The 20,807-nt window shown below is 32.3% G+C and overlaps 1 protein-coding gene across 2 annotated transcripts in view; it reads right to left on the bottom strand.

Moving 5' to 3' along the window:
• Positions 1 to 10,195: 10,195 nt before the first annotated feature.
• Positions 10,196 to 20,807, bottom strand: part of LOC124360074 (arginine/serine-rich protein PNISR-like) — a 38,702-nt gene continuing 28,090 nt past the window's right edge. For both annotated transcript variants that reach the window (XM_046813353.1, XM_046813352.1), the window contains exons 11-13: positions 13,666 to 13,846; positions 11,731 to 12,264; positions 10,196 to 10,521 (exon numbers count right to left, since the gene is read on the bottom strand). In XM_046813353.1, the coding sequence (XP_046669309.1) occupies positions 11,747 to 12,264; positions 13,666 to 13,846 (699 nt within the window). In that variant the 3' untranslated portion in view covers positions 10,196 to 10,521; positions 11,731 to 11,746. The remainder of the gene's footprint in view (positions 10,522 to 11,730; positions 12,265 to 13,665; positions 13,847 to 20,807) is intronic.

Genomic DNA, 20,807 nt, shown 5'->3' on the forward strand with positions numbered 1-20,807 from the left:
GTATCTGTTTGGTAACAGCTGGTGAAAAAGAAACGTATTTTTAGTTCAACATTTTATTTTTAAATACAATAAATATCTACAATTGCTTTAAGTCTCACAGGAAGATTAAAAATTATGCTCTAAATGACCTTCATTGTTCAAAATGCATGCGTTCAGGGGTCTTCTCATCAAGTTTCGGACCCGTTCATAAACTCCAGGTGTCTACTTAATGGTTTCTATTCCATTAGAAATTTTTAATCGGAGTTCTTCAATGGTATCTATTGGGGAAGAGTAAACTAATGTGTTTAAATGTCTCCAAAGGTAAAAGTCCAAAGGATTTGTCCGGTGATCTTACTGGCCATGAAACTAGTCCACCTCGGCCTATCGTTTGATTTGTGATACTCTCATTTAGGTGTCCACGAACAGCCAGAGAGTAGTGCGCAGGTGCCTCGTCATGCATAAACCACATGTTTTGGCACAAATGCAGAGGTACATCATCAAGCAGGTTAGGTAGCTCGTCTCTTAAAAAGTTCAAGTACACCACGCCATTAAGCCTGGGAGGAAGCACGAATGCGACTAAATGATCTGCTAAGATTCCAGCCCAAACATTTACTGAAAACTGATGTTGTGGGCGATTTGGTTTGATAGGATGAGGATTTATGTCTGCCCAAATGTGGTTGTTATGGAAGTTAATGATAGCTGTTCTTGTAAAGTGAGCCTCATTGGTAAACAAAATTGTATTTAAACAGTTTGGATCAGCACATTTTAACAGAAGCCATCGACAAAAACAACATGGGGAGCGTAGTCTTGTGGCAAAAAAGTTTGGACATGCTGGAAGTGGTATGGGTGTAACTGGTACTCGTGTAGTATTCTCCGAATACTAGGTTGGCTGACATTGAACTATAGTAACAATTATCTAGTGCTCTCTTCAGGATAATCAGAAATTTCATTAAGATCCAACTCTTCTAATTCAACAGTCCTACATGATCGGGCGATGCCTGTATTACTATGCTCCGAAGACTTCAAAGAACCTGTTTGAGATAGGCGTTGATGAATAGTGGCAAAAATCTTGCGTTTAGACCCCTGCGGTTAGGAAAGTTCTCTTGATGCAGACGTCTTGCTGAAGTATTACTGCAGCGTCCCAAACCATACATTAAAATGCAAGTCTGCTAATTCAGAGTTTGAATACACATGAATATTACCTTCCATTTTTAATAAATGAAACACACAACACAAAATCACTAATAAAATGGATGGATATAACTGGTTAAAATACTTAACACAAGCACATAGTACCTTTACAGTTTGTTGTTCTGTCCAACAATGAGGTGACGTATGTCATCTAATAATAAATGCCCAGCTGATTATTTAATATTTAAAAATATTTAAACAGTTGTTGTTTAAATGGATAATTATTATCAGCTGTTACCAATCAGATACTCATTCCTTATTATAAAACAGCAAAAAACTGCTGTGTAGTGTAATATGTGAGGAGTCAATTTCATAACTTTTTACACATTTAGTTAACTTTGCTTATTATGGTTGTTTTCAGAATTAAATTCTCTACAAACTGTATTAGGAAAAATAATTTGTTTATTGGTCATTTAACAATATTATTCGACATCAAACATTTAAGACGGTATTTTTGTTAGTAGATTTTTGGGAAATTTCATACTTTTTCTCAAAAACTGTTCACACTACAACCTCTAGAGTGGTTTTATTAGATTTTTCAGATAATTTTCTTTATAAATCCATCTTATTTGAGTTAAAAAGTAAGAACAAAACATTTCAGAATTACTTAATTTCACCAAGTGAACTGAAAACCAAGAAAAATCTTTTGCCAGCTATTACTCAGTAATGGAGCGTTTCCGGACCTACCTTTATATAACATTTGTTTCTTATTTTTAGCTCTAGAATCACGTCTTAATATATTTTACCATATTTCTGACTCACCCTGTATATTATTTAGATGAATCAGCTTCACAATATGCACTATTTATTATTCCTATATTTACAGTAGTGTTGTGGTTAGTAATGGGACAAAGTTCTAACTGCAGTTAATATCTCTACCCTAAAAAAGGCAAGAACTGTTGCTATAGCTGCACAATTGTTAATAGAAATCGGTTCATTTCAGTTGCAAATCAGTTGATTGCAATTTCAAAAGAGCTAAGCAACCTTGAAAATGTTTGCTTTAATAAGTTTATATTGTAGTTATATTGTTTTAACAATTTACTAAATATTTAGTTTGCCAAAATTACATTATTTATATGTATACAATCGATGAAATACACTATTACGGATGAGTTAACCTCTAAAGAAGGTGATTGTTTGGATTTGACTTCATTTCACCAACAATTTCTAAAGATTCTGATGAAGAATTTTCATTATTTACAGTAGAAGAGTTTCTTAAGGAAACAAAACACCAATAAAATAAAATACTTCACATTACTGCAGGCCCTATACTCAAAGACAGTATGTGGTTACTCACTTCAGTATTGGGCAAATATATGAATTGTATCAAAATGTAGTAAAAAAATTGATTCAATTTGAAAATACATTTACTACATAATATTCTCACACCGATTTTAACTTGGGCTTTCACTTACTGAAGTGGAATACAAAGTAGGAAACCAAACATAAACACTGTCCGATTTTAAAATTGAGTATGATGAGAAACCATATATACAGGTATGCATTAAATATATACATTATATTTGTAATAATGATCTCAGGTAGGATTTACAACAAAATCCAAAAGCTGATATACGAGAAGTTAGTAATGAGGAAAATGAAAATAAAAGTGTATTGTTATTTTACTTGGCAGGGCCGGATTTAGAAAATACATGCCCCTAGGCATGTGGTGCAGCACACCACACCTCGTGGCACCTGGGCTCGTGGATTGAAGGGTATAAAATACTCCCAAATAATAGGGGATGCTGGGACCCTGCCCCTTGAAAATTAGATGCAAAATGGTGATTTTTAAGGGAATTTGCAATAAATATTTGTTATTGTCTGCCCTTAAAATATTAATACTTTGTCAGCTATAACACAATGTTTGTACCCATATGGATGAGGAAATTTAAAACATCAGACAACTTTAATGTCATTAATAACTCAGGTTATTTTAGGTAAAGAAAGCCACCAAAGTAAATATAACTTTCACACTAATTTAAATTTGTTAGTCAACAAGAAAAGTCAACATTAAGTCCTCATGAATACATTTTTAGCCATAAATTAAATGTACTGCAAATCATGTTCACTTCAGTCACACTTGCCGATTGGTTTCCATTTAGCTTCTACACAATGAAGCCGTTTATGATGTCCTCATGGTTGACTTGTCTCAGAATGTTGTGTTCTATAACAATGAAGCCGTTTATGATGTCCTCATGGTTGACTTGTCTCAGAATGTTGTGTTCTATAACAATGAAGCCGTTTATGATGTCCTCATGGTTGACTTGTCTCAGAATGTTGTGTTCTATAACAATGAAGCCGTTTATGATGTCCTCATGGTTGACTTATCTCAGAATGTTGTGTTCTATACTAAACAAGGCCAAAAAGTTTAGCTTGTCTTCTGACATAGAAGTCCGGAGTCTGTTCTTGATCAGCTTCAGCTTAGAGAATGATCTTTCTGTAGAGCAATTAGTCACCATCAAGGAAAGGTACATTCTTAATGCCAGTTCTACCTTAATAAAGCAATCTTATAAGTTGCTTTCCAACATTAGTTGACAAATGTCAACTTATATTTATTTTGAAACTGGTTAGAGAACTCCTTGAATTGTAAAACTTTGTTATAGCTGTCTAGTAACATTTTGCATGCTACATACACCTCGTCATTAGGTAGCATGTCCAATTGTTAAGAAACCCAAACATCAGATCGATTAGTTTGTAAATTTTAAGCCTCTTTGTCAATGTCCATTTCCTTATGGGAAATCTTCAACATCAATAACAATGAAATACTCCTTACCAGAGCACGTATGTGTTCAGGAAGTGGACAATGTTATTAAGAAAGTACTGTCCAAAACTGTCTTGTGTTATCTAATTTGATTAATTTAAAGCTTTTGAGTTATAGAGCCATGTCCTTCACAAGTGTGGAATTAATTCACTTTGCATTATCAAAAATGTCTTTTTATTGTAATTTGGAAACCTTAAAAAGTATATATTTTGCCCATGTTCACTCCCACCTTTTATTCGGTATAGCGTTATATGGATCAACAAAAAAATTAAATGTGGATAACATTTTGAAGCAACAAAAAAGGGCCATTAGAATTATGCTTAAGCTGAAATGTAATGATTCAGCCAGAGAACATTTTAAAAAATTAAAAATTTTTACAGTTTTTGGTCAATATATATTTGAAACAATTCTTATTGCCAAAAAACAAGAACTAGAGGCAAAATCAATACCATTATCCCACTCTTATAATTTTAGGAGGAGAAATGAGATAGTTCAGCCTCACAGGTTAAAATTTTTCGAGAAAAAGCCCTCATATGCAGGTAACACATTTTTAAAATGTGTTCCTGAAAATATTAAAAAAGAGAATGATTGGTCAAAATTTAAGAAAATGCTCAAAGAATATATAATAAATTTAGCAGTTTATTCATTAGATGAGTTTTCCACCTCCCATAGTTAGCTGTAGTTACACAACATTTCTGTATGTAGTATGTATTATTTTTTGTTTTAGGTTTATGTTTTATTTTGACACTATTCACTGTACCACCAATGTACATGATTCACGAATAAAGACGTTTGACTATTGACTATGAAAACCCTCCAATGAATTTTCAAGTCAAGTTTGTACCTGAAAATGAATCAAATGTAAAAAATGAAGTTTACTGAGACATTTGAGGGATGCCAAAAATCCAAACAGGAAAAGCTCTTAATAAAATGTTTTATTAATTTAACAGTGGATGGACTATATGCCTACTGACAAGTATATTGTTTATCAAGGATAGCAAGTACATTATTTTTCAATTATTTTCTATTAAAACTATATTAAATCAGAACTTTGTAAAACAACATTCAAACTGTTGATAAATATTACTTTGACGAGGTTAAACTGGCAGTTAGAACCATCTCTAACTGCATTTTCCAATGTCTAAAAACAAAGATGTAACTTCTAATTTTTACCAATCAACAAGAAAATTGAAAGAAGAAAATTTTCATGCAATTAAAAGCAGAAAATAAAATTGAAACATTTATAATTTTTTTTAACTTCAATCTCATGTCTAAACAGTCTTATCTAAACAAAATGAGCGATGTGCATTGTTATCGGCTCTTAGTGCATCATAATTTTTAATGTTTTCTTGTAACTTGGGAGTAATCTTATTATACTCAGCAACATATTAATGGGTTTCTGAATGTAATAATTCATTTTTCGTCTCGCTGCCTTTGGTAGTGTACTTTTTACACAAAATCAGCTGGTTGTTTTGGTAGACAGCGTTATGTACAAGTTGTGCCTGGCAGAAACCTTTACAGGAGCTAATTTTATATATTAGATGTTATAACTCTATGCTAATTTACTTTGTGCCCAAGCTAGTATAGACAATCCAGAATTGTAACTTTATCCTTGTTTTCAAATTTGTCAAAAGTAAACCAAAGAGGCAAAGTTGTCCTATTTGTGTATTAATTTCACATTTTAGATGTTTTAAATTTCATTGTAAATAAAATTAAAAACAAAGCAGCCCTACTTGTGTATTAATGTCTTGTATTAGTTACACTTTCTAACTCAATGTTAATTTATTTCGGGTCCTAATAATAAAACAATACCATTGTGTTTTAAGCTAAAAGGAACTCTTAAAATTGCTAATAATTTTGTAACTCTCAACATTTAAAATGTAGATAAAACATCGGAATAGTAAAGGAACTTATAATCTATGTACAAAAGGGGGTTAGTGCTTCATAACAACATCAATAACAATGAAATACTCCTTACCAGAGCACGTATGTGTTCAGGAAGTGGACAATGTTATTAAGAAAGTACTGTCCAAAACTGTCTCGTGTTATCTAATTTGATTAATTTAAAGCTTTTGAGTTATAGAGCCATGTCCTTCACAAGTGTGGAATTAATTCACTTTGCATTATCAAAAATGTCTTTTTATTGTAATTTGGAAACCTTAAAAAGTATATATTTTGCCCATGTTCACTCCCACCTTTTATTCGGTATAGCGTTATATGGATCAACAAAAAAATTAAATGTGGATAACATTTTGAAGCAACAAAAAAGGGCCATTAGAATTATGCTTAAGCTGAAATGTAATGATTCAGCCAGAGAACATTTTAAAAAATTAAAAATTTTTACAGTTTTTGGTCAATATATATATTTGAAACAATTCTTATTGCCAAAAAACAAGAACTAGAGGCAAAATCAATACCATTATCCCACTCTTATAATTTTAGGAGAAATGAGATAGTTCAGCCTCACAGGTTAAAATTTTTCGAGAAAAAGCCCTCATATGCAGGTAACACATTTTTAAAATGTGTTCCTGAAAATATTAAAAAAGAGAATGATTGGTCAAAATTTAAGAAAATGCTCAAAGAATATATAATAAATTTAGCAGTTTATTCATTAGATGAGTTTTCCACCTCCCATAGTTAGCTGTAGTTACACAACATTTCTGTATGTAGTATGTATTATTTTTTGTTTTAGGTTTATGTTTTATTTTGACACTATTCACTGTACCACCAATGTACATGATTCACGAATAAAGACGTTTGACTATTGACTATGAAAACCCTCCAATGAATTTTCAAGTCAAGTTTGTACCTGAAAATGAATCAAATGTAAAAAATGAAGTTTACTGAGACATTTGAGGGATGCCAAAAATCCAAACAGGAAAAGCTCTTAATAAAATGTTTTATTAATTTAACAGTGGATGGACTATATGCCTACTGACAAGTATATTGTTTATCAAGGATAGCAAGTACATTATTTTTCAATTATTTTCTATTAAAACTATATTAAATCAGAACTTTGTAAAACAACATTCAAACTGTTGATAAATATTACTTTGACGAGGTTAAACTGGCAGTTAGAACCATCTCTAACTGCATTTTCCAATGTCTAAAAACAAAGATGTAACTTCTAATTTTTACCAATCAACAAGAAAATTGAAAGAAGAAAATTTTCATGCAATTAAAAGCAGAAAATAAAATTGAAACATTTATAATTTTTTTTAACTTCAATCTCATGTCTAAACAGTCTTATCTAAACAAAATGAGCGATGTGCATTGTTATCGGCTCTTAGTGCATCATAATTTTTAATGTTTTCTTGTAACTTGGGAGTAATCTTATTATACTCAGCAACATATTAATGGGTTTCTGAATGTAATAATTCATTTTTCGTCTCGCTGCCTTTGGTAGTGTACTTTTTACACAAAATCAGCTGGTTGTTTTGGTAGACAGCGTTATGTACAAGTTGTGCCTGGCAGAAACCTTTACAGGAGCTAATTTTATATATTAGATGTTATAACTCTATGCTAATTTACTTTGTGCCCAAGCTAGTATAGACAATCCAGAATTGTAACTTTATCCTTGTTTTCAAATTTGTCAAAAGTAAACCAAAGAGGCAAAGTTGTCCTATTTGTGTATTAATTTCACATTTTAGATGTTTTAAATTTCATTGTAAATAAAATTAAAAACAAAGCAGCCCTACTTGTGTATTAATGTCTTGTATTAGTTACACTTTCTAACTCAATGTTAATTTATTTCGGGTCCTAATAATAAAACAATACCATTGTGTTTTAAGCTAAAAGGAACTCTTAAAATTGCTAATAATTTTGTAACTCTCAACATTTAAAATGTAGATAAAACATCGGAATAGTAAAGGAACTTATAATCTATGTACAAAAGGGGGTTAGTGCTTCATAAATATAGATGGATGCCTATGTCCACAGCTGGCAGGGAAATTGATATTGTGTGTATGCATAAAAACCATGTGAGAATGTTATTTAACAAAAAACCAATAAGTAAATTATTGTTACTTTTGGTTTAGTATGAAGAATAAAAATGTTTCAACACATGAGATGACTATAACAATATCCAGTTAGTTGTGCCAAATAAAGTGCTAAATAAAAATGTACACTTAACTAGTCATTCAGTCTAATTCATCTCAATTTACACTAAAGACTTAAAAACATTCTCTACTCACACCCCTAGTTGTGTTGCAGATTCTAGCAGAAGCATTTTCTCTTCAACATGCTGACGTTTTTCCAAAGTATAAACTTGATTGCTTGTTATTTTACCCATTGCATTTTTATGAAAACAAAGAGATTTATACGTTTTTAGTGGGTTTAAGTTTATCAAGTAATTTTGGCTTCAGCCAAAAGTAACATTTCCCAATAAATATGTTATCTGTGTGAACCTACTGATTTAAAATATAAAAAAATAGGTACTTATAACTCAAAAAAATTTTGCTAATCAAATAATACAGCATGTTTAAATATATGATACAATGCCCAGCTAAATTCTTAAAATGTACTCCAATAGCAATGAATATTAACCCTTTTAGAACCAACTAAGAACAATAAATTAGTGGTTTGGCTTTCAGGTCATAAACAATATTAACTTTTATATTACAAAATTTCAACAGCCAAGCTAATAATAGTTTTTATACTGTTAAATGTAAAATATGTTAAATGTTTAGTGGCTGGCAATGTGGAATAATCTAAAAACTAAATACGTGTATAAATGTAAACTGAAACGATTTTCTTTATTTTGTAAAACCTATATTAATGGATACAAAATTATTATTTAGGTTCACAAAAAATTTATTGTACTGTATAAAAAATATATTCTTAATTTTGCTAAATTTTTGAATAGCTTAAGTATAATATACTTATAAATTATATTCAATATTTCTATTAGTTCGAAAGAAACAATGTCTCCCAAAACCCCTACAATTTTAATAAAGAGTGGGTGGTCTTTTGACATAGGAAAGTATGAAAACCTATGGTACTTAAAGGATAAATTAAAATAATATTGTATAAAATATACTTTGAAAATTGCAAGAAGTTCAAAGTGGGAATCAGAAATCAGAAATTTATTGTCACGTAATGTTACATAATTGTAGTAGATAAGATCTACAATGAACAGGTGACTCGTCAATATAGTTTAAAATATACTAATCCTAATTTTAAAAAAAAGTTTTGCTGTGGGTGTTTCACAGCTGTTTCTATGGTTTACCATTTTGATCTAGCTAAAAACAATGATAAAAATATAATAAGGAGTAATACAATAACAAATCTACAAAATTTTTTAATTCCTTTAATTACATAAGCATAGTAATAAAACTATGTACATTATGAGAATTATTTACAAACATAAATATACCATGCTTACATTTTATACTATCGTAGTAAGGGTTTGGTTTGTATTTTTGCTATTACATATATACAATAAAAAAATGTGTTTGGCTTTAATTATTAAAAACTAGAAGACTTGACTCTTAAAACAAAACAACATTTCAGCAATGACTCATTACATATACATACGTAATATATCTTTCACGATAAAAAGTCTGCATAAACACCACGGTCTCACTCAAACAAGCATTCACAACTTTCATGACCTTATTCTGGTAACTAATCAGTCTTGAGACTTTAATAATTACTGGAATTGGATCCAATACTTAAAACATCTCATTGGCGTACATTTTATTTCAAAATTATGCTTGAATTGTATTTGTTGAGATACACAAATTTGCATTGTAAATGTGGTTAAAATAGTACCAATCAAACCATCATGGAAATAAAATGTATGTTTTTTAGAAAACCAAGCTCTAAAGAAAATTGGTATTTCAATTATACACTTTTATTTACATATTATTTGTTCTGACCAATAAACTCCACAAGCCCCTAAACATATCTCAAAAATATCCCCTCTGTTGAAAATGTGTTTCATAAAACCAATTTCATAAACCATTTGGTCAATTAAATTTGAAAAATTTGTAAAAGAAGTTAAAAGTAATACACAAACAAGCTCAGAAACAATAAATTAACGAATTAAACAATTATTTTTATAATAAGTTCATTTTTACAACAAATAGCTAAGTGATCTTAGTTTTAATAACTTTAAAATATAAAAATGTTCATAAAACTCTGTTTGTACTTAAGTACTTTTTTTAAATTTTTAAGTAATATTTCTCAAATATTTTCAATGTTTTAAAATGAAGGGGGAAATTTCAAATGTATGAAATTGAAAATGTAATTAACAAGCAATAATCACAAATTTTCTGTTTGTTTATAGTTATTTTATAAAACGATTATTCAAATTAATTATGAAATTAATTTTGAAAGTTTCTTATTACAATGTTTACATATTAATTTACTTATTAATATATCAGTTTATATTAGATACAGACCATTCTGTGATAAACATATAAGTATGTCATTTTGAAAAGTTAGTACTGCTTGTATTCTCATGATACAGGTGGAGAACAATGCACCTCTGAGTAAACTCAGACCACTGTCCAAAGTTGATGGTATTTTCACACGAACATTGCTTGACCCAATTTGTTCAAAACGAAGAGAATAATATCTGGCAAGACCTGTAACACAATTGAATTACACAACAAACGTCATGAGTGAAGAAAGCTAACAAACTTAACAATCGATGAAAGATGTCCACAAGTCCAATCTGAATCATTTAAACACACAATAAAACAATACAACTTAAAATTTGAAAGGTTTGTAAAAATATTCAGAGTAGAAAGAAGTCCTGTAAATATTAATAAGTAGAGTTTTGCCTAGAAATAAACCCATAAATGTCTCTAGGTAATAAAATAAATACTTACAGAGAAATTTAAAATGGAATTAAATTTTTGTGTCTGAAGAGGAAACCATTTGTTACAAAAATTAATACTATTACAGCACTGGGTGTAAGTGACCTTGACATTGAGCTGCTAGACAGGCATTGGCATACCTAAACCAGTGCGGGGGTTTGACTGTTAGCCAACAGAGCTACAATACCAGGAGTTACATAACTTCTAGTTTTTATACTGATACAAACAAAAACAGGTAAATGGTTGTTTGTACATTCCACAAGGAAGTGTAAGAAGAAGAATTTAACTCATTAAATTTGGCATCAGCCCCGTTAATAAAGTGAGAAATATCTATGTGAGGACTCGACATCCCTGTGTCCATACACTGGGCTGTTATTGAATAAACCATTGATATACTAGCTAGTTTAAAGTAGTACTTTGGGTCATCTTTAAAACAAATCCATGGAAAAATAACTGAGGGAATTGCATGTTTTTTTTTATTTATAAAGATTTAATACATTTTTCCTATCTTCATGGAAAAATTACCTTAAAGAAATCCAACTCTTAAAAAAAAATCAACAAAATACTTATTGTACCATAATAGTTTAATAACGTATTAAAAATATTTTAGGCCAAAATATTTTCAATTAAAAATCAGTAAACCTTGTGATAATTTGCGTTTTGATTTAATTTTTCATAATACTGTACGATTCCATCATTAAAATCTCCTACCTGCCCACAACAATGATATATTAACTTCCTCAACAGTTATGTTATTAGCTCATTACATGAGACCATACCATTTTATCTGATTGTAAATGAAACTATTATTAGCAGCCAAATAATCATGATTTTCAGAATTATTTTTTCATAGTCTGCCTGAAATACTGCATTATGGTTCTACAGATTCTCGATACAGTACTCATTTAGGATATTCACCTTTATCTACATTTTAAGAACAGAACAAAAACAAAACTGTACGAAAGGAAATACCACCTTGTTGGGAAGAGCATCAGTCTCGACTTCTGTGACTTGACTTCTTACCCCTGGAGTATTCGGGAGAGTGGGAGTAGCTATGATGATGTCGTTTGTGGGAGCTCTCGCTGGAGTGTCTACGATAGTGCCGATAATCGTCATAGTGACCTCGTGACCGTGACCGGCTACGTGACCTTGACCGCCTCTCTTCGTACCGGTGCCTCTCATCATACCTGTGACTGGACTTCCTGTGAGATCTTTTCTTCTCACTCCCTCTGCTCGAACTCCTCTTACGCTTTCGTTTGCTACTCTTTTTGTCTTTCTTCTTTTTTGAGGACTTTTTGGATTTTTTGTATTCCGAGCTTGAGCTTGACCGACTGGAAGATTCTGATTTGCTAGAGGAGTTACGATCAGAGTCTTCTGAGTGCTCTGCGGAGCTCTCTTTCTCTACCTTGTAAAGTCTTTCTGGTGTAAAAAACTGGGCATGGTTTTGCTCATGACTTTTCGATTCGTTTACGTGTCTAACTTCTTCCGCTCTCACATCCAACCTAGCACCTATAAAATGAACAACTGAAAATTAATTAAATATGAGTAATTTTGGGAACCCTAACGTTTAATGTTTTCAAATCTACCAACCCAAATTCAATGATTGACAGTTTTTAACTGATGAAACACTATACTGAGGTTTGTTTCTACTCCTACGAACTGCTTCAACGTTGTATTTCAACTTTATCAACTAAAAACTAATGTTAGTTTTGCTGACGCACACATTTCTTTAACTTTAAACTATTTCCTTCTGAATTAATGAAATTCTGTATGTTTTTATGAAACCCACTAGTGAAAATAAATGTAAATGTTTGTGATAAAAGATCTGTTTGAGTTTATTTTATTATCAGAACCTTCATTAATGAATTATTTTCTTAGCACAATGCTGTATTACAAAAATTTAGTATAAAAGAAGAGCACTGCCACTGACACTGTTATCTCAATGGCTCGTATATGTTGCGGTAAGTGCAAGTGGAATGACAATTTATTTTCATTAACATAATTTCTAAACAAAACGTTAATTAATTTTGCAAATGTGATCATTTTTACTAACAAGTATATCTAACTATTTCAACATTTTAGACTTGGTACCTATGGAAATAATAAACATTGGAACTATTTAAACAAATTTTGATTATTGGACATACAAAATCAAGCGATCTAACCAAAATTAGATATTACTGATCCAACACTGTTAAATAATATAAAAAGAATATTTTTAAAGACCTAAAGTTCTGTAGTTCTACATATGAAAAATAAACTTAATTGCACATTTGGAAGAGGTCTTTTCATGCAGATATATTTAGTTTTTATGTTTACATGATCGATGATGTTACGGATATTTTCAGTCATGTGTTTCAGTTTAACTGAAGACGGCTGTCCAAAGTAAGGGGTAGAGTATCTAGTAATTAGCAAACGGAACCAAGTAAACTTAGTAGATAGTTATTAATTAAACATTATTACATAACATTTTACAAATTTTTAAAAAATGTTTCAACTGCTAAAGTTAAACATTTTATTTTATTATGTATTTATTATATTTATTTTATGTTAATATCACGTATTTGAGTCCAAGTCTATATATTTTAAAAATATGAATAAATATATTTTTACACATATTTATATTGTGAAAAGTTTGCTAGTTCTCCAACATTATTTTTTTTTCAAAACCAGTAATCATTGACAAACATAATTTTATTTATTTATAGTCTTTTTTAATTAAAAAATATTGCACATTATTTATTTTTGTTTATTTTATTTTGTTATATTACATTTAAGGTTGTCTGGAATAAGAACATATAACAATGTTTTTGAATGACTTATTTATTTCATTATTTATTTTGAGCTGGTACAAAAATTAGAAACAGTAAAACGTGTCAAACTTTATCTTTATTTGAACGATCAACTTACCAGGGTATATCAGCTTAGGTTCTACCTGACCCGGGTCCTGGGGAGGCTCATCCTTTATGTCCTGACTTGCCAGTTCTCGTTCCCTCTCTCGCTCCCGTTCCTTTTCCTCCTGCTGCTCTACCATGTTCTCAATGTCCCTTTCAATTCTGGCAAACTCTTGTTTTTTACGTGTTATACGTTCCTAATAAACAAAAGAATTTACTAAATACTCAGAAACTTCACCAATACACAAATACAAAAAATAATTTAATAAATTTAGTAAGGCATCAAATAAATTATATACTCTGTTGGACCAAAAATACAACACACTTTCCAAAATTTGTAATTCAAACAAAAAAAGATATTTAACCCTTTGGAGACCAACTTCCGATATATCGGAATTCGGTAATAGTAGCGAATAAGGCAAACTTCCGATATATCTGAAGTTTCGTAATAAATGTTTTTCATTTATTCAATGACACATTTTGAGAGAATTTTCATGAAAAGAGTCTAAATAGATAACCAAAGTAATGAAATATAATGGTTTGACTTTTCGTTTGTTTGTTCTATGTCTGTATAATGCAATGATGCCAGTCTGCTTCCTCTGTGGTTAAACTACATGCTAGTCACTGGCTCTTGGGAGTAAACAGACAGTTGCTAAGGTGTGTTACACTGTAAATAATGTTATTTACACTGAGTTTCTTATTTCTGTTTTGTTTGATGTACGTGAAGAACAATGAGTTTTCGTTTCGATGATGATTTAAGTTATAGTTTATAGTTTGAATAAAATCAACACCAAACCCATTTCCTAATCCTTAAACCTTTGAAGACCACCAAATTCACAAAAAGTAATCCAAGCATAACCACTCTATTTAAATGGATTTGCATATTCAGTAAAATGGATATATTTTAAGCACTAAATCATACCACCTAACTGTCATTCCATAGGGTACAAAATGGGATTAAAGAATACATGCCTTTACATGCAAAAAAATATAAATATACGAGGTGTGTTCAAAAAGTATCGCGACTTTTAAATTTTCGTGGGTTACATATATATTCGAATTTCAATTTTTTTGTGGCGTTATGTTGGTACATATGTCTCTCACTTATGTTGACAATTTCGGCCATTTTGAATGTTCAGTTAATTGTTGACAGCTGCTTTGCTTGCACGTGTTTTGGTTCGTCTTCGATTTTTACCTATTCAAAAAAAATGGAACAAAGAACCTGTATCAAATGTTGTGTGAAAAACTAAATTAAATGCGCGCATGCATTCCGAATGTTGACTGTGGCATACGGAGAAGCTACTTTGGACAAAAGCAACGTTTATCGGTGGTACAAAATGTTTCCAGAAGGCCGAGAAGATGTGAACGACGAAGAGCGTGCCGGACGCCTGAGCACTTCAACAACAGACGAAAGAATTGATGAAGTGAAGAAAATGGTATTGGCCAATCGTCGAATCACCGTTAGAGAAATTGCCGAGGACCTAGGCATATCGATTGGCTCGTGCCATTTGATTTTAATCCATAATTTGGGCATGAGATGGGTCGCCGCAAAATTCGTACCAAAATTACTTAATTTCGATCAAAAACAGCATCGCATGAACATTGCTAATGAGATGTTGGAATCTGTCCGCGACGACCCGAATTTGCTCCAGAGGGTCATAACTGGTGACGAATCGTGGGTTTATTATTATGACGTCGAAACCAAAGCTCAATCACCTTAATGGAAGCTGCCGCACGAACCAAGACCGAAAAAAGCACGCCAAGTTCGGTCGAATGTAAAAGTTTTGCTTACAGTTTTCTTCGATTGCAGGGGCGTGGTGCATCATGAGTTCTTGCCACAAGGTAGAACATTGAATAAGGAATATTACCTGCAAGTTATGCGCAATTTGCGCGAAGCAATCCGCCAGAAACGCCCGAATTTGTGGAAAAACAAAAATTGGCTTTTGCACCACGATAACGCCCCTGCTCACACATAGCTGCTTGTACGCGACTTCTTGGCCAAAAACAACACACTAATGATACCGCAGCCACCGTATTCCCCAGATCTGGCCCCCTGTGACTTTTTCTTGTTCCCGAAACTGAAAAGGCCCATGAAAAGACGACGCTACACTACGATTGACGAGATAGAGAAGGCATCGAAGGAGGAGCTGAACAAGATACAAAAAAATGATTTTTTGAAGTGCTTCGAAGATTGGAAAAAACATTGGCACAAGATATAATATCCCAGGGGGATTACTTTGAAGGGGACAAAATAGATATTCACGAATACATAATTTTTGAAAATACACAAAATTCGTGTTACTTTTTGAACACACCTTGTATTTGAAAGATTCAAACAACCCCTCACCATGATAAAAAAATATTAAGATATATACATTTTATATATTGCGAGATTAACAAAAATAGCAATCATCTGTTTGCACAGAGCAGCTGGTGTTTTTGCATAAACTTTGCAGACATGTGGCAAAATAAGATATCAAGTATAGAAAGTACGAATTGCAAGCAAAATATTATCTTCAAAACTATGCAAATTCGTTAATTTGGTTAGCAATATACGCTATAACTAGTAATGCAGAAAATATTGGCAGAAGCGATTGTTGAATCTCATTGACTGACTCTATCCAAATCTTCATTGCAGATTTGGATTGGATCCATTAATATAATGACAAGCAATTTCATCATATAAAAATTCCAATTGTAACCACCCTTAAGACATATTAATCGCACAAAAATATTCATAATTTGAGATTTAACTCTGGTTTTGCAAAATTACATTTCTGGATCCTCTAGCACTAAGCCTATTTTTGTTCTATAAGTAGGTATTTTTCTTCTCAACAATTTCTAACACATACATCTGTCGGCCAAATTTCATCACGTTCAGTACTGTTTTTTTAATGCACAAAATGTACAATAATTTATATAATTTTTTACCATTATCTCACTGTAGGTGTTGTAATGGAAAAAATGGTTACAAAGAAATTTTCTGTCAATACATAAATACCAGAAAAATTGTCATTGTTAATGAAAAATCTGAGAATACAAAAACAATACAATAATTTCATTGTGAGTTCGTACAAATATATTTTATGATTATTAATGACGGTTTCATGAATACTTGTCAACATCGTTAAAAACCTGGTTTAATAACAGTATTTTTGTGAGGTTAATAAATGATATAGAAACAAGCTTAATATTTCATTTTGAAACAAATAAAATGTAGGCTATGACTACATCTGACCCCTGATCTACGCAATGTTAAATGTTCAACATGGTCACCGCACTTTCACCACTTTGCAAGCTTACTTTTAAAAAATCACCACACATACAGGGTCTGTATAATAAGTAACCGGACTGAGCCTGCCCCGCTCCGTCAAAGTGTCTGCTAACCGGTATCTGATGCTGTAGTGGTGGTGGGGGGTCTAGTGAAAGGGAACCGGGCTGCAGCAGTTGCCTCCAAGCGCTTGGAGAGTTAGTATCGAGCGAGAGCGGAGTGCATGTTCAGTTACCCCGTTGGAGTGAAAATGGAGAGTACAATCGAGCAACGTTTTAGCATTAAATTTGTGTCAAACTCAAGAAAACGGCCACGGAAACTCTTCAAATGATTCAAGAGGCTTACGGTGAGGATGCTCTGTCCAGAACTCAGGTGTTTCAGTGGCACAAAAATTTCCGGGAGGGCCGCGATGACGTCCATGACAAACAGCGCGTCGGTCCTCCATCAACGAGTCACACGGACACAAATGTGCAAAAAGTGCGTGATGTGTTGAACAGTGATCGTCGTTTGAGCATTTGGGCTATCGCAGATGAGGTCGGAATTGATGACCGTTCAAAACATTATTAAGAACGATCTGGGCATGAGGAAGATCTGCGCGAAGCTGGTACCCAAAAACACCTGACTGATGAGCAAAAGAAGCGTCGTGTTGCTGTCGCTTCAGAAATCCTTGATCGACTGCAAACCGAACCAGAGTTTTTCAACCACGATATTACAGGAGACAAGACGTGGGTTTTTTAATACGATCCTGAGACGAAGCGGCAGAGTTCGGAGTGGCACACACCGGCGTCACCACGACCGAAAAAAGCGCGCATGAGCAAATCGAAGGTGAAGTCGATGCTCATTGCTCTCTTTGACGTGAAAGGCATTGTTCACAAAGAGTTTGTGCCACCCGGTCAAACTGTAAACAGCCAGTACTACAGAGAGGTGCTCCGTCGACTAACCGCCCGGGTTCACTGAGTCCGTCCGGAGATTGCCGATTCGTGGATTCTCCATCACGACAATGCACCGTCGCACACCTGCCTGCTCATCACCGAACAGTTGGCAAAACAGTCGAGGGCAACGTTGCCACAGCCTCCTTACAGCCCGGATATGGCACCACCGGACTTCTTTCTGTTCCCCAAGATCAAGAGACATCTTAAGGGGACGCGGTTCTGGACTCTGGAAAACGTTCAACGTGCTACGACGAGGGCTCTAGACAACATAGAGGTTGCCGACTTCCAGGGAGCGTTCAGGGATTGGAAAATACGGTATCAGCGTGTTATCGACTCCAATGGGGACTACTTTGAAGATTTCTAAATAAAAATTGTACATATTTTGCCAATAAAAAATTTCCTGAACTCAGTCCGGTTACTTATTATACACACCCTGTACAATATTTACTTTAATTGTACATTGCTATGCATAGTTTTTTTATCTCAGGCAATGTAGATTAACCCTCCTCCGAGCGTCCATCGTCGATATTTTCGACGACTCGGACTTTCACTAAACGTCATCGTCGAAAATTTCGACTATGAACATTCATCTCTTTAAATTCATTTTACGACCCTAATACCGGTCAAATCGCCGTATAACCTATACAGTTCAAAAGCTCGTGAATTTTCCTTTGTGTTTAGTGGTCTTTGGATTTCTCGTATTCTGTATTGAACATTAGTCTACATCGTTTTCATCAGCTGTTATTTCCAGTGAAGCGTATATGCCTTGTTTGTTGTTGCTAAGATACGAAAGTATAAATTTCACCATTTACAGTGTATTTTGTGCTGTTTTCTTTGCTATATAGTTATCAATTCCTAGTTATATAGTTACTCATTGTTTTGTGTGTGTGTTATTGTGACTTTTTGTGCTATATTTCAATATCTTATAATATTTTTTGTAAAAAGTTTCTGTTTATTTTCTTCAAAGTATACTTTTAGAAGCTGTCTCATATATATATAATATAAAATTAGATAGTAATGAATATGAATTCTCTGATTTGTATGTGAAAAATATATAACATTTCGATAGCAAAAGACTAAGAACATTGTTATATCAATGTGTTATATAACTACTGCAATTAGGAAGATTGTCAAATGTGCACTTTTTCATAAAAATATGTATAAAATAAATATATAAACTATTTAACATTATACATTTCTGTCTTCAGGACAAAATTCCCCATAATTTGGCTATTCTGAATTTTCAATATATTTAATATTTCAAGTACATGTCCATACTTTTTTGAAAAGTTTTTTATTTTTTGTATTTTTTTTTTTATTTTAATTTCTTTACTTCTAAGGTAAGAGAATTATTTTTCTAACTTTATAGTTATACAGTCTGAAAGCTCAGTTCTTTGCAGACAAAATGGTATATAACACTTTCTATTTAAGTTAATATTTAGATTTATTATAGATTTTACAAGGAGAGCCTGCAAAACCTCACAAAATAGGTGTGCACTTCATAAAATATGATGGACGCTCGGAGGGTTAAGATTATGTCAAATAAAATAATAAATATAACCTTTGAAACTTGTTTACACAAGATAAATGAAGTTTGTTTACAATTTTTACATAAAAATGTTTCTTTCTAGCATTATTTTACAAAAATATACAAAAGTTGTCTAATTTTAAAAGGAATATAGGCTATAGATATAAATAATTTTGTAAATATGTGGAAGAAACTTTCTCTATGAATTATTATTTATAAAGTATGCTTAGCAGTAAAATCAAACATGAAAAAACCTTCTTAATTTTATTTTATATACTACGAACGTAATACTGCATCCAGATAAAAGAAATGTCAGTTATGTTATGAAACCTCCTTTTTGGATTAGCACAGAAATAAAATGACGTTATATTTAAAAAATTTATAATACAGTGAAATTCCATTAATCCGGTAATCAGGCACCAAAAACAAACATTATCCTGAACACTGCAAAAATCTATAATTTAATACGCAACAATGTTTATTTTCCGTTTGTGCTGGAAACAGTATTTAGGCGGCCGTGGAGAAGAGACTATATGTTATATTCGGCCGACTTCGTGTGATATCGATTAGACTTAAATCACATTACTGACCATGGCTGACCGCTTGTGCAGCTAGTTGCATTTTCGTATTTTTATATAAATTCAATTGAGTCTAGCAATGGTAGGTCAATTTCACAGTTAATGTGCTCAGCGCACAGGTTTGTGATGGAAGGACAACTCTCTAAACGACTGACGTCTCGCCACTGCCTTCTCAGATAGGTAAGCTGTGTCTAGAGGCTGCCAGTGGCAATAAGGTATGGGGCTTTGATGAACCAGGGATGAACGCACCCTAAACTTTTACTGCGTTCCACCCAATTGTTGTGATTATTAGGCTACGCACTGTAAATAGTTTGTTAACAAAAAATTGTTCTTATAGATCCACACATAACAAGGCCTACCTGAAGGTTATATTTTAATAATAAAAACATGTTTTACTGTGATTTTTGTTTATTTATTGTGTCTACTTTATTCCTATGATATATATCCAATAATCCAACACCTATAGCCCTGACCCATGCCGGATTAACGGAAATTTACAGTATTATGAACAATGTCACCGACAACTCGATGCAAAAGAATCTGGTAACATAACCATCGACACACAAGTGTCGGACAACAGAATTAGGGTTAAACATAAATGTTGGTATTAATGTTTTTCTTTATTTTTGGCCTGTACAACATGGAATTTTAGTTACGAAAACAAAATCACATTACCAATTATTGCTTACTCTAAGAATAGTTGGTAATACTGTTATATCCATGAATTAATAAGAAATATTTGATATAATAGCATAAAAATATGGTTTTAGACTATAAGAAAAGTTTAACAATGTAAAAGTTAGGTTGTAACTTTGTTTATATAACTAGTTATGAAATAATACTAACATT

This window comes from Homalodisca vitripennis, chromosome 4 (assembly GCF_021130785.1).
Source record: "Homalodisca vitripennis isolate AUS2020 chromosome 4, UT_GWSS_2.1, whole genome shotgun sequence".
Lineage (NCBI taxonomy): Eukaryota > Metazoa > Arthropoda > Insecta > Hemiptera > Cicadellidae > Homalodisca > Homalodisca vitripennis.